Below are 15,545 nucleotides of genomic sequence, written 5' to 3'. Positions count from 1 at the left end.
GAATATTGAGTGACTGCAACGATCATAGATCACTGCAGAGAGCGATCAATGACTGTATAAATCCATTGTACCCGTCGAATTACTCTGATGAAATCATCAACTTAGTTACAGGTCCAATAGCACCAGAAACTGTAAATGTTGATCAAGCTGTTGAAATTGCAATCGGACAAATGAAGGGATTTGAAAATGGTTGGCCATGGAGTTTCAAAGTCAAGATAAGTCACTTACGTGTTGAGTCTGATTTTGAGACTCAGGCTCAAAAAAATGGATTCTTAAAAGTTTGAAAATATCTATGATATAACTAATTTTGACAAAAGATGTGGGCCTGATTGTAGAACAGATTATTTGTAACAGATACAGCACTTTTGACAATATATACTCATGTAATAGCATTTTTATAACAACATTAAATGTTCGCTTTTCTGAGCCTGAGTCTCTAACTAACAGTCTCAGGACGTGAGTGATTACGGACCCAGAACACAAGCTGAAACACGAAAGGGCAAACGAGCTCGTGATACGAAGGTCTTTAAGACATAATTAATTTTCACAAGAGTGATCGGCCTTCAAGCGAGCTCACGTGACTTTGCAGTGAAAGGGTGCTGACCTATAAGTTGTCACATGTTCCAACAGCGATCTTTTGAATGTGACTTGCCGAATTTAAATCTGTGCTGAAAAAGTCTTTGCAAATTCAGGTGTCAGCACGTTCTGCAACAAAGCAAGTAACATCGATAATTATAGACGGCTACTTATCTTCGCCAGATACAGGCAATACAGCAAAGATGCTGAAACACGGGAAAACAGAGGATCACATGCTTAGCGTGTACATCAGTTATTAAGGCCAAAAAAAAACAACCTGTGTTTCCGGTAACATGGCGAAAAAAATAGGGTCGGTAGGTCGGAATTTTTTTATTTATTTTTTACACTTTCCATATCATGCAATTTTCTGTTGCAACAGGTCAATTATGTTATATCTAAGCGTTTCCTAATTTACATAAAGTCTGATAAAACAGCTTTGTTTAATGTCTGAAATCATTTCCTTACCTTCGACTACCGTATTTTCCCGCCAATTTTGCCCATGAAATCTGGTGTTTTTTTAAGATTCACAGACGACGATTATTGATTATTATTATTTCGATCGTATGGTATTTTCGTACCAGCCTAGGCGAAATCCTGACAATCAAATGGGATCATATGGTATCTGACTGACCGAATTAGATACAAACCATAGCCACGCGCCTCTTATCACCGCTCGTGCTCTGACGTCACAAATTGTACCGTATGATCTGCAGCCGACATATTCCAATAAATGTGTTGTTAACTCTCGCAGTGTTTTGTTTGGATTTCAGTTGATGGGACTTTAATAAGGCGAAATAAAGAACCATTGATAAATGCGGATAAATTAATATAACGATTAATGAAATGCGTACTGGAACCTGGCAGTTAGCCTGCAAGAATTCGCATAGACTAATCGTAAAAAAGTAAGTTTTATTTTGAACATGGATATGGATAAATAACACCGGGAACTAAAATTCAAAATATTTTCATTAAAAAGACAGCAAAATATACCTCCGGTGATCAACCACGTGTTTGGACCGTAAACATGCGTTTGCCAATTTGAAGATATCGGACAGGGTTCGCCGCCCTCGCCCATTTTGTTTCCGTCAAGGTAATACATAATCAGGAATGAATGTTTATTCTCCGGGGACATTGAAAGACAAACAACGAAAATAATAACAATATATTTAAAGAAATATTATTTTTTACTATAGAATTTAAAAAAAATTTTTTTTACTTTTATGTCTAAAAAAAGATTAGGGTCGGCGAGGAAAAAATAGGGTCGGTCGGGTTACCGGAAACACGGGTATTTTTTTGGGCCTAACTGCAATGCGAATTTCTCCTCAGAAAGAGATCATGTCGGTAACAACATTTCATTCCCTAGACATGCAAGTGCTTATTGTTATTGGAGATAAAGAATCATCAATTGAAGTTAAACGACTGTAATAATTACACGTCATGATATGTGCAACACACATAAAGAAGCTGACAACATTGATGCCCATCAAGTTGTTGGTATAGCAAAGGAAAACGATGGAGGCATTTTAGTAATTTCAGACGATACCGATGTTTGTACTTCTCCTTCTGAATCACCATTTCCTGGAACAAAACATCACAAATAAAGTTATTGTGGAATCACCTATGAGAGACAGATTATTGATAGATACATCAGCCACATTCAACAAATACAAACGTTTAGTTCCAGATTTACTTGCAGCACACGCACTATCAGGACTAGACACTACTACTTGCTGCTACGGCATAGGTGAAGGCATATTATTAAAGGTACTGAAACCAAAGCAAGTATCACTCGTGTGTGTTTGAGATGAAACATCTGACTTCTCGACAGTCAACCGAGGATCAACTCGTTTCATTTCGCAATGTTACAACATGGCAGTTGTTGACGACGACATGCCACAGGTTCTACAGAAGGTTAGGAAAGCGACATCGTGTGCACCAAAGCTTGCTTCTCTACCCCCATCAACAGAGGCATTTAATGACAATGTCAGGCGAGCACATTTTTAAACGTGTGTTTGATATTGTGCAGTTAAATCAGTCCAACCAAACCTGGACCCGTCTATAAATATGGTTGGGAAAAAAGGACACGCGATCTTTGGTCCCAATAATGTTACCAAAACAAATTCCAGTAGCCTCATATGATGTGCTTAAAATGATAAAATGTTCATGTGAGTCAAATACTCAATGCAACACTCTTGCTGCCATTGCAACAATGCGCATACATGTATGTCATGTTCAATCATTTAGAAAATGTAAAGCATAAGAAAATTGATACAAAAAGCAAACAAAACGAATATATAAATCTTTGAATTAACAAACTAACTTCTCTATTTAAGTTAGAACTGATGTAGTAATTGTTCTAAAGCTTTTAATACATACTACACTGTAATTTTGAATAAAGAAAATTAACATTGTTTTTAAACACTTGTAAACGATTGTGCCCGTTGTATATTTAATTAGTCTGTGTTGATTTATGCTTAATTTGACAGGAATTTAATCGTTAAAACAAATTAAGAGTCAATTGTTAATTTGGGTTAAATTTGGCGGCCATCTTGGACGCCATCTTGAATATCTCGATTTACCCAAGGGAGGCGCGAGGCCATCAAACGGATTCCTTAACTGGAGGATCAAGGCTACTTGAAGAACCCAAAACATGTTCTATACCCTCCGATGCAAGGTACTCGACTTCCGCTGCCGGACTAATGATATTTATTTGTTTTGAAGCCATAGTAACTGGAATTGCTTTATGTAGTGGTCTCTGATATGCTCTGCGTGATCTGATAAGTTCCGCCTACCAGCTAAGTAGTCAGCGAATTGCATTCACGCATTATATACATGTATTCCAATAATCATGGTTAGTTGTTGTCAAACCGTGTTGTACAGAATAAACCTATAATACAAATCCCGATTCGGGTCTGACTTACTCCATTTTCATACACAGGGGTCTGTTACTTTATGTTCTTATCATACACAACAGGTGTCGAAATGTCTGCCTGAAATTTGCGTAAGGCCGAAAAGACTCCACAAATCATTTATAAGGAGTGGAAAATGGCAGAGTCAAGGAAAGGACCCCTTAATGTTAGGATATGACTCAGTATAGTCAACAGTACTTTCATACGCAATCAATATGACAAAAGCTAACAGATTATTTATTAATACCGTAATAAAGTTCATGAGCACCCCAGCGTTTGAAACCAGCGGTATAGCAAAAAGGCTGCACTTACCATTTCATATGAAGCCTTTTTGACAAAATACAATTTAGTCTCCAAACAAATTTAAAAAAAATGTAACGCCACAATCTAAAATTGAAATATCAATCAACATTAATAAAAATATTTAAAACAATTCATTATGTATGATTTTAATCATAAATATGTTTCTGATTTTGTTTCTTTTATTTAACGACTTCTTAAGGATCCGTGCGGTAAAATTTGAAAACCCCGTTCCAGCGCGTGCCTTTTTGTTTGATAATCATTGGTCGATGAAAGAAAATATACAAAACAACAACTAAAATTGCAATTATATCCTGGTATCAAAACGGTAAGGCGTATTATTGTTGCTAAATTGATATATTGATGCTAATTAAGTTATTCTGCTAAATATTGTAACATATTTATAGGATGTTTTTTCGTATTTCATTGCAAGAAATCGGACGGTCCTACCGAAAAAATGTTAAAAATGGCCGCCATTGTTATGTTGAGGCATAAAAACAAAAAAATATCTTCGAATACTTCCCGTTAAAAGTAACAGTTACAGTTGTACAAGTAATGGCAGAATACGTTTTTGCGAGGAAGCACTCAAATATTGTTGAATGTGAGGTGAGAAAAAAAAACGGGTTTTCGTAGTTTCTTGGCACAAGTTGATTGCACAGGCATCTGGATCATTGTTTGTCACTTAAATGTTGTTTAAAACCATTTTGGGTACATACAATGAGATAAACAACACATCTGAAGATATTAAGTGTCTTTCATATACAAAAAAGAAACGAGGTATGTAACTCCAAACTTACTCTACCGTGAAATTCGGTTTCAGTTGAGTACATACTAACGGTCTTTGACACTCCACATTATTGTAGGCTGAATTTTTATCTCGATAGTATATTTGTAAAAAGGCATAATTTCTATTAAAAAATGACTGATAAATACTATTTTGTCTATTGTATTAAGGCTCCAGTTGTACAGGCTAAATATCAGTCTGATGATTCTTAAAATAAAATGAAATGACAACTTAACTTCTCATTTCAGATGCAAAACGGGAGTGAAATGGACGACACAGCTCACAGCGACGAATTTAACTTTCTAGTTGAATATGGAATTTCTAAACTTGTTGCAGGTGAACTTGAAAAGATCTACACAACAGGTAAAGTGCTACATTGACCACAGAATGTCATTTTTATGCTTAATTAGTATATGCCCTGAACTTGCGAATAAGCTGAGCCTCGTTTGCAGCGAAGATGACTAACAACTGGAGAAGAGAAAGATTGACAGGAATTCTTGTAATTATCATTTATATAATGTGATATTAAGGTGCAATTTTAACATGCAGTTAATTTCAACCTGTGTTCTTAAGTGCCATCAGAATGCAGTGAATGACGCTCACAATTTTCAAAAAAAGTAGGTCATGCCTAAGACCCATAAGCTTGCTGGTTCTCATTCTTTCGAGACATATCAACATAATCTAATTGAGAACCATGCAATTATTACTTAATATTATTTATTTGTTCTTTTGTGTGTGTTGTTGTTTAACATATATGCAATTCACTATAGTTCTGACTTTGTTGATTAAAACAATATTAAATTGATGTAAATTGTCTTTGCAGGAAAACTATCACATTCAGAACTTGATGAAAGAGCCCTTGATGCTTTAAAAGAATTCAATCCGGATGATGCCATCAAAGTATTGGAACAGTTCAATGAAGCCAGTTTGGAACATGTTACAAATAAAAGTGCTTTTTTGTGCGGTCAAATGAAAACTTACAGACAAAAAAGCAAGAGTGGCGGTGCTAATGCTGCCCCTAAGGGACCAGATCCAGACAAAATAAAGGTACAATGAGCTTTAACTTAGATCATTCAATATCAAGTTATTATGATTACAGAGTTAGAAGTTTTCAATAAAACAAGGTTCAGGTAGCAAAAAATAATTTGTCACTTAATTTGTTGTCATAGCGGAGTTTTGTCTCTTTCATGCCTGTAAGCCTGCTTTAAAATGGATTGTTAAAGGCTTGTATTAAATTCATTTGTGATTTCAGGAGATTCTTGACAAATCTGGCTACACATTAGATGTTACAACTGGTCAGAGAAAATATGGCGGTCCTCCTCCAGACTGGGGCGATGGTCCACAGCCTGGGCCTGGCCATGAGGTACAACTTAAAAGCTATTCTAGGAGTTACTTTTCGTGATTAGTCTTTTGGATGATAAATCAATATTGTTATCCTATTGCTGGGCATCAACTTTGAACAATCACTGCTATATTAAATCCTGAACTTGGACAAGCCTGGAAAGCATTCAGTTTTACCAAATAACTTCCTCGATTATAGAGTGTTTGGGACTAACTTTGCTATCAAAACTTGTCAATGATATAGTAATTTTGGCATGAAGTGTTCTCTTTAAGTAACTTCTGTCTGATGTTTACATGAAAATATTTCATAAAATGTTCATTGTTATTTATCAGGTATTTATCGGTAAGATCCCAAAGGATGTGTTTGAGGATGAATTGATTCCACTGGTTGAGGAGTGTGGGCGGGTTTGGGATCTTCGACTCATGATGGATCCCATGACTGGCTTCAACAGGGGATATGCCTTCTGTACATATGTGGATAAAAAAGATGCCAAAACTTGTGTAGAAAAGGTGATATGCATTTTCGGTGAACTTTAAACTTCCATATTTTAGCTGTTGAATTTTAATTTATAATTTGTACGTAGTAACCTACCTTAGCAAACTAAGATGTTTGAACTTTACCCGATTTGTCAATTGTACATATTAGCATATTTCAGCAATGCTTGATAGAGCCAGAGACAGATGTGAGAGAAATTATTGAAAATCTTTTATAAACAGTCTGACTGTTAATTGTCAAGCATCAGATGTCTTAAATAAATGTAGAGAATAAAGGTATTCCAATTAAAAGTGTGTGGATAGCTCATGTGTAATTTAATTTTTCTTTTGCAGCTGGAAGGTTATGAAATTAAGAAAGGAAAGACTTTAAAGGCAAATGTATCCATTGCCAACCAAAGACTCTTTGTAGGGAACATTCCAAAGAGCAAAGCAGAAGAAGAAATAAAGGAAGAATTCTCCAAAAGAACAGGTTCATCCTCTTTTTTACTGTCATTTTTAAAAATACATTGAAAAACTTTCTAACAGTGCTCTACCATCCAACTGTTTTAATTAATAAAGATAGATTACTCTTATCTTGTATTTAATATGAATTTTGCCGCTTTATTATTCAATTTAGAAATTCTGATTACGGGCTTTCATGTCAGCACACATGACGCGGCAACTACTTGGTGTATCGTATTGAAACTATAAAATCAAGTATCATAACTTTATTATGCATATAATGAAGATTTTAGATTTTGCCCCTTAAAATTTTGGACTTGGAAATTCTGGTTGGTTTTGCATGTAGTCTAATTTTAAAGTTAGCCATACATGTTTTACCAAACTGCTATTCTTGTCTCTGTGACAGCTCTTGTTAATGGTTGAGTTAATGCTTGGCACTGCCATAGAGCCGATTTTAACCATTTGGAAAAAAAAATTCAGAGGGCCTTGACAGGGTGATCATCTACAGATCTGTTGAGAAAGAAAACCAGAAGAACCGAGGGTTCGCGTTCCTGGACTATGATTCTCACAAGAGTGCTTCAACTGCTCGACGAAAACTGGCTTCCGGGCGGGTCAAGGTCTGGAACTGTGACATCATTGTGGATTGGGCTGACCCTGTGGAAGAACCCGATGATGCAACAATGTCCAAGGTAAGAATTAAATGGGGAATTTCCTGCAATTTTTTAAATTATGAAACAGATTCTAGAACTCTTGATTCATATTTGTAATATCATGTGTATTATGAGTTTGTCATGTAACACAAATGCCTTACTGAAGATTAAAAAATATATCCATTTCAGGTGAAAGTCTTGTATGTGAAGAACTTGACGACTGATGTTACAGAGGAGTCGTTGAAGGAAGTATTCGAGAAGTATGGAACAGTTGAGAGAGTAAAGAAGATCAAGGATTATGGCTTTGTCCACTTTGAGGAGAGGGAACATGCACTGGCTGCATGTGAAGCTCTCAATGGACAGGTAAATTACACTTGATTAGTCATAGAATTTTGGTATGAACCAACCCTCACAATCCAGGTCCTGTGTAGTGCTTCAGCTGCACAGGCTGCTATATTGTGTAGAGAAATGTCAATACATCTTACCATCATCGCTCACTGTGAGGCTATGACCATTACTCGTATTGTACACCCATATTTACTCATATTATAGTGTATGTTTATACGTAGACCTTGCAAAATCGTTGTTTGAAAACATTGTTTAATGTAAATGTTGAATTCAACCACAAGTAATTGGCAATTGATATATTGTTAGCATTGGTATGCAAAACATTAGTAACATCCCTAAGGTTTCTAAGGTAGGTAGGATTACCGTAAATGACTGGGTATAAGACGATGGGGGGTATTAGACGCAGGCAAAAAAAATTAAGAAAAAAACATTAAATCTAAGTTTTGGGTTAAAGGATGCATAGAAAATATGTCAAAATCGTCTACCAAACTTGGCCACCATGTTGGTTGACAGTGACGGGGAATTTTTTTTGTGAAAATGGCGATGGTTATCTTTAAAACCATACAATGATAGTGCAAAATATGTTTCATTTTTATTCGTTTCATGTTTGGATAGGCACTGAAAATTACTTAAGTGTGACAATTTATTTCTGGATGGCACTGAAATGTACCTTTTTTACTATTTGTAAGATTTCTTTCCGACAGTATATCGTAAACGATAACCTGTCGAGAATGAATAGGGAAGTTATTGTATGCAAAAACTTTATATTGTACAGGCTTGTTCTTAAAGTGTCAACACCTACAGAAAAGAATAAAGAACATGGAAAAGTGCGAAAAATCATGACCATTATTGCATCAGTTTGTAGTATTGGTATGTTAAACAGGTCTAAAGGCAGTGCGAATTTTTCACACCTTATCGTACAACTGACAAAAATATACCGTATCCCGATCTTCAACTGCCATTTTAACCCGTAGATACTCAATCGATATGACGCGAGTAACTTCCCTTTCTACATAAATCTAAACAAACTCTCTGCCTGAAATCGACCTCAGAAAAAAGTTTAAAAGCTTGTTACTGGGTATTATACGCAGGCATTTTTTACATCAAAATCTAAGGGGGGGAAATGCGTCTAATACCAAGTCATTTACGGTATTTGAAGTTAATTTGCTATTTTGATTTGAGGAGTTATTTTCACAGTCTGCCAATAAAATTATGTCTTTATATATGTGATCTTGGTTGCTCTATATCCTCCAGGCGCTATTGATTTCATTGAACTTTGAAGTCAACCATTTAGATTTATTCAGCTTTGAAACTTTATTCACTAACTAATGAAAATTATTACCTCGGAAATGGGAAAAAACCCAGAAGGGTTCAACAGTTGGCATCTTTAAGAAAAAATGGTCAGATTACCAAAAAAAACATTGATTTTTTGGCTATATGCATTATATACAGATCACCAGGTCTTGATCCTCACAATCCAGGTCCTGTGCAGTGGTTCAACTATCCAGGCTGCTATATTGTGTAGAGAAATGTCAATACATCTTACCATCATCGCTCATTGTGGAGCTATGACCATTACTCGTATTGTACACTTACAAGCTAACTGTTAAAATGGTATTCATCACTAGTTGTTGTTTTCTGTGTGGTATAATTAGACCAAATGGCTACACTTGTTCTGGCAAATGTTCATTTTCAATTCAAAACAAGGATTCTGAAGAGGTCAAGTGTTTTCCTTGACTAAAATAGTTAATGCCTTCACTTTGATTGAAATAAGACTTGTTGAAAGGACAAGCCTTAGTTCATACACTAAGTAGTGGCATATGTTCATGGCATCAACTATTTCAAACTTGTGGACTTGGTGCTAATTTTGACCGCTGCCTTCAACCTTGAATTATTATTTACGATTGGTAATGCGTGTTGACTGTAAATGCATAACCCTCCCTATACTATTTAGTTATGTATTTGACCATTTTTATGTGACTTAATGTACTAAACAGTGTGCTAATGGCCATAATTCTGTTTGGTAGCATAAACCACGTGCAGTGCTTTTATCCTTTTTGTGAAATGGTCCAGGCCCTTCCAAGTGTGAAAATAGCAACAATAATTCCTGAAAAAGCAAGATTATTGTAAGTGCTAGAAATGGGACTTGTACATTTATTATTAAGAAATTCACAACAGTCCATTGACAAAATTATGGTGATAAATATTTCTTAACTATGAATTTCGCTGACCCTTTTGTGAAATTGTAGTTTTTTGTTTTATTTTAATTTGGGATTCACTCTTTGAAATACAGAAAAAAGACAGATATGACTATAATGTTTGTTGTGTTAGATCTTTCTTTATACAGAAAAAGGTCAGATTATTTACCGAAATGCCAAAGTCAAACAATATCATTTGGTTTTGATAATAAATTGTGTAACAGATATGTTTATTTTAAATAGTTTTGATCACAGAGGCGGGCACTCACAATCCAGGTCCTGTATAGCGGTACAGTTATCCAGGCTGCTATATTGTGTAGAGAAATGTCAATACATCTTACCATCATCGCTCACTGTGGAGCTATGACCATTACTCGTATTGTACATTGGTATCTTTACCCATTTTAATGTATGCTACTACATAGACTTGGCAAAATGGATGTTAGAAACAGTGTTAATGTATTGAAAGTAACTATTCTCTTAACTACACGAGTAATGTATGTTTTACCAGGTAATTGATGTTGAAGATTCAGAACGTGCATTTTTTGCATTATTATTTTGCTTGATGAAATAATAACATGAATTTATAATAACAACATGAATTTATTTAAATGTCCCTCTGTCTGACAAGGCATTTTGTAGCATTTGTAACATATATTATAGGAAAAAGTTACACAAAATACAAACATCCTCTAAGTTCTTGCAGTGAAACAACTATTTTTAAGCTTTGATAAATCTAACAAAATCAAAGTTTTAAATTATAACATTATAGTTCTTACTTGTGAATATATCAAGCTCAGAGCCTTGACCCTCACAATCCAGGTCCTGTGTAGTGGTTCAACTATCCAGGCTGCTATATTGTGTAGAGAAATGTCAATACATCTTACCATCATCGCTCACTGTGGAGCTATGACCATTACTTGTATTGTACACGACACGCACACCCTAAATACATTTTAGGGAAATAGATCCCTTGTTTGGTGTTATCTATAGAATTCTGATTCTGGTATATTTCAGACCGTGGGGAAATTGTGTATTGAAGTTTCTTTGGCAAAACCACCATCAGAAAACAAGAAGAAAGATCGCCGAACACAAATGATGAAGATGAGAGGACCAGGGTATTGTACATCATTTTCATAATCAAATCTGGAGAATTTTCTGTTTTATCCCTTCACTTGGCGTTGCATACAAATTGACCTGGTAACATAGTGCCTTATGAACTTTGGTTTATTAGGTTGGTTGGTCATATGATTTTAATCTCAAGTCGGTTGGTCACGTGATATTTGAGGAATAAGTTCTTATAAACTAAAAAAGAGCACCTTGTAATACGCTCCAATGGTGTTGTCTAACCAACGTTCTTTTCTTCCATTTTTTATTCAAGTTGATAGGACAGTGACATCATCAACCAGGTTTATATTACAAAATGTCCACATACTAAATAATGTAAGAGCGTTAACAAGACATAAATATGTGTTTTGTGGCAAACAAGCTAATTTCTACACAACCTTGTTGTAAGCAGTGCACAAACCATAAAATGTGTATGTATGTGTGGCAAAATTAATCTAGGTATGTGCCTAGTTAACCAAGAATGATTTGAATAAGGTACAAGATAATATACAGGTATCAAACCATGTGTAATTCATTCCAGATGTAAGAATTCATTTATAACTGTCAAGATGTTGATGTTTTTTCAGTTTTGATGATTTTTCCTATGGACCACCTGCAAGGATGGCTCCCCCTCCATTGATGGGTGGTCGAGGTGGTGGCTTCAGACGTGGACCCCCACCCCCACCAGGTTTGTGCCATATCTACGACCCCAAAGTTTCTTTCACCTGAACTGGGCATACTTACAGTCTTAATAGACCCAAAATTGTAGAAGCAATAGGTCTTTATTTTTTAATTAAAGATTTGGCATCCTCAGTTGTAATTAACCAGATTTCTACAGTACTGATTATCGTTTCATCCCTAGTAAATAGCTTTTTACATTTGAACCTGTTTATCCGTTGCAGACTATTTCTATGATGACTACTACGATTATTATGGAGGTGGTGGTGACGAGTACTTTGGTGGCTACGGTGGACCGCCAATGAGGGGAGGTAGAGGTGGAAGAGGCGCACCTTTCATGCCCCCAGTAAGTATCTCTAATAGCAACCAGCTCCTTGTTTTCTATCAAATGTTTCTTGTCATAACCAATTTGTAAACTGTTTTGTTCTCAATTTCTTTTGTTTTCATGTTTTTCCAGATTAAGCTTAATGTATATATCTGGCTTTATATCATATATAATGTCATACTGTTACATACATGTTCTTTGATTATGAATTATGTAAATGGAATAGTGATCTGATGATGTTTTATTCTACCTCATTTATAGTTTGTTGTTTTTAATCTTTTAACATTTAATCATTATGCTAAGCATTGCTTTATTTGTAAAATACTTTTGCTTACGTGATAATTTGCTTGTTTGTTCTTGCTGTGCTTTGTTTGCCGTGTGTTTATAAACTACGCTTTAATTTCACAATTTCTGTGTTTTGCTTTTGCCAGCCCGGTCGCGGTCGAGGAGGGGGGCCTCCCCGCGGTGGACCTAGAGGGGGTCCGGCTGCTGCAAGGGGCATGCGGGGAGCTGCCAGGGCCAGGGGGGCCATGATGCGAGGGAGGGGAGCACCAGTTGCAGGTAGAGGCCAGCAGACTCCAAGAGGTGGCAAGAGAAAGGCTCCGGAAGCAGCTCCTGCTACCGCAGGCGCACAGGCTAAACGTAGGGCTACCGCTAGCGAGTGGGGAGCCCAGCCAATAGCCCAGCAACCTCTGGGTCAAAGTGGGTATGGTGCTGGTTACAGTGGTGAAGGAGATGCTCAGTGGTACCAGGACTCCTACGGTCAAAATTGGGGCTGAAACGGTAGCCAATATAGGTTTTCAACCCAATAAAGGTACTGTCAGGAGAGTAAAACACTTCCCGTCACTGAGTCCAGAGAGCAGCACCATCTGTAAATAGCCATACCTATAGGAAATTTTTAAACAGTCTGTGTGAGCATCGTCTTGTGTATGATTTGGTTAAGACTGGTGGTTTTGAGTTCTCAAGTCCACGTTGTTAAGTGTGTTTTAATCGAATTGGATATTTGGCTAATTTTTATTTTGGTCATATTTTTTTTATAAATACATTGTCCATCTGCTGGAGTCTACCAATGTTTTGCAGAATACGAATTTAACATGATTTGGAGCATAAGACAGTAATGTTCAATCCCTCGGTTTTAAATGTTAAAGAATCAAATGAGTACTATTCTTTGGCAGTTCTTTCTTACCCCCATTTAGCAGCAGCATTTTAAACTTTGATTTCTGTTTTCAGAAATTATTTTTGCTGATATGTAAATAGTAATTTCGAAAAGTATCGAAGCACATAATTTGTAGAACTTGATTAAACTTTTTTGTTGAATATAATTATGCTAAAATTTGATGGCACTTGATTATAGGCACTGAAGACTTGGTTCTTCTTTTTTGTCTTTGTTCGTATCAATTACATCATGAAAAAAATAGTGTAGTAGTATATTGTAAAATATTGTTTTTGACTCTTGTCATTCATCATGTTGTCCTTTTATGAATCACTAGTAGATTGTGAAAACACATTGTAAATCAGTGGTAATAAATCATGGTTGACTAAAAACCTTCTAAAATTTGTCGTTTTCATTTGGCAATAGCAAAAAAAGGGAAGACAAAAACTAAAGATGTATTGTTTTTTGCAGTATATTTTGTGGAGAGGTGAAATTAAAGATTTGTTATGTACATTTCTGTTACAAGAGTGGAAATTAAACAAACTCAGATTTTAGAAAGCTTAAAATATGTAGATACGAGTATCAGTATTGCAACATTCAAGCTAAACTTTTGAATCACCATGATGAATACATGCCCCTCATTACTATGTTATTGTTCTTATTTTACCATATTCAATTGTTGTTTCTTTCTCTCTTTCTCACTAGAAACTGAGGAAGGATAAGGCTTCTACCGGCAAACAAACCATCTGTTGCCATATCTAAAACAACAAAATTATGTATTTCTCATAACAAAATTTTGTATTTATCACACATTTAAAATGATCCAAGCTTGTCAAAAGAAATCAAGCATTTTTAAAAAAATATGTACAAATTATTTCATTGAAGAAAAAGATCTCAAATTGATATTTAATTTATCAGTAGATCTGTATGTTTCTTTTCAGATGTATGTTCTGTTTAAAAATGGTTTAGTATATTTTTGTACGTTTATCAATTATTTCTGTAAAAGATATTGTAGTTGTGCTTTGCTCGAATTGAGTGAGCAGTTTAGTTTTGGAATATGTAAATACGATAGATCTTCATTTCCTCGAAGATCTTATATTTAACATCATGGCATACAAAATGGGTTACGGCAGAGTAACCAGACAGACGTCACGAAAGAGGCTGTTTAACAAACAAGGTAAAACAAATACGGGTTTGCAATGCCAGTAATAAGTCTGTTTTGCCTCCAACTGTGCTGAAAAAAAGAATACTACTGCTTAGTGTGTTTCGTTGACATGGTTAATGATGACAAAAAGGGCAAAGGAAATTTTGTTCATATCAAACTGTTGGAATAAACAAACACAATTTGTGGAATACTTGGATTCTTAGTGTTTGGAACTACAAAGAAGATTGCTGTGAAATTGTTAAAACGAGATGCATGTTTCAGTTTGGATTCCCCTCTAAAACTATCTGCTGGATTTAAATTCTAGACAACAAAATTGGGGCATTGTATTCCATGTTTACTTAATATTTGGTGAAAGGTAATGTATTCTAAATTAATCATTCTAAATTTTGAATTATTTCTTTAAATGGACAGATATTCAAAACCATACTTTATTTAGAGCAAATGTCTCGATACTGCATGACAATTCAACTGGAAACGTTTATATCAAATAACATGAAAAACATGATACATCTATATGTTTACCCAGTATTTCCACGTTTTTTGCAGGTATGGCTTGGTCATTGGGAGGAGACGGGAATGACATAATACACACTGGCATTAAACTTGTACATATGGACAAAACACAAGTGTTGCAACTGTGGCATTGCCAAAGGAATGTGTATGCTATGCAAAAATAAAATTTGAAAAGCACTTCTTTATTTTTGAAAAAGTTGTAAGATTTAATAGAATTTGGGGAAAAACATGGTCAAGGTCACACTAAAGGTCAATGCTGCTCGATACGGGTCTCCCTGTAGAGCACCCTGGAAATGGTTGACGTGCATATGTGCAGGAGTTTCATACTTGTATGCTAGTCGATCATGACCAGTAACTATAACTCCCATTGATTTTGAGATCAAAGGTCAAGATCACCGTGACCTTGAGGAGAAGAAAGGTTTCCACTCAATAACTAAAGAACGCTTGCACCCAGGAACTTCATACTTGGTATGCTAGTTGGTCATGACTAGTAGATGACCTATTGATTTTGAGATCAGTAGGTCAAAGATAAAGTTCACTGTGACCTTGAGGTGAAGGAACG

At 35.6% G+C, this 15,545-nt stretch overlaps 1 protein-coding gene across 1 annotated transcript; it reads left to right on the top strand.

Annotated features, from left to right (window-relative positions):
* Positions 1-3,986: 3,986 nt before the first annotated feature.
* On the top strand, positions 3,987-15,160 carry LOC128238255 (heterogeneous nuclear ribonucleoprotein R-like). The gene is made up of 13 exons (XM_052953962.1): positions 3,987-4,113; positions 4,818-4,932; positions 5,393-5,616; positions 5,822-5,932; positions 6,244-6,420; positions 6,739-6,874; positions 7,327-7,535; positions 7,686-7,859; positions 11,060-11,160; positions 11,737-11,837; positions 12,052-12,173; positions 12,584-14,482; positions 15,017-15,160. Exons 2-12 carry the CDS (start codon positions 4,818-4,820, stop codon positions 12,929-12,931), a joined length of 1,818 nt encoding a protein of 605 aa, XP_052809922.1. The 5' UTR covers positions 3,987-4,113; the 3' UTR covers positions 12,932-14,482; positions 15,017-15,160.
* Positions 15,161-15,545: the final 385 nt, after the last annotated feature.

The sequence above is a fragment of the Mya arenaria genome, chromosome 6, assembly GCF_026914265.1.
Source record: "Mya arenaria isolate MELC-2E11 chromosome 6, ASM2691426v1".
Classification (NCBI taxonomy): Eukaryota; Metazoa; Mollusca; class Bivalvia; order Myida; family Myidae; genus Mya; species Mya arenaria.
The sequence above is the reverse complement of the archived record's forward strand: the minus strand, read 5'-3'. Positions and strand labels throughout refer to the sequence as shown.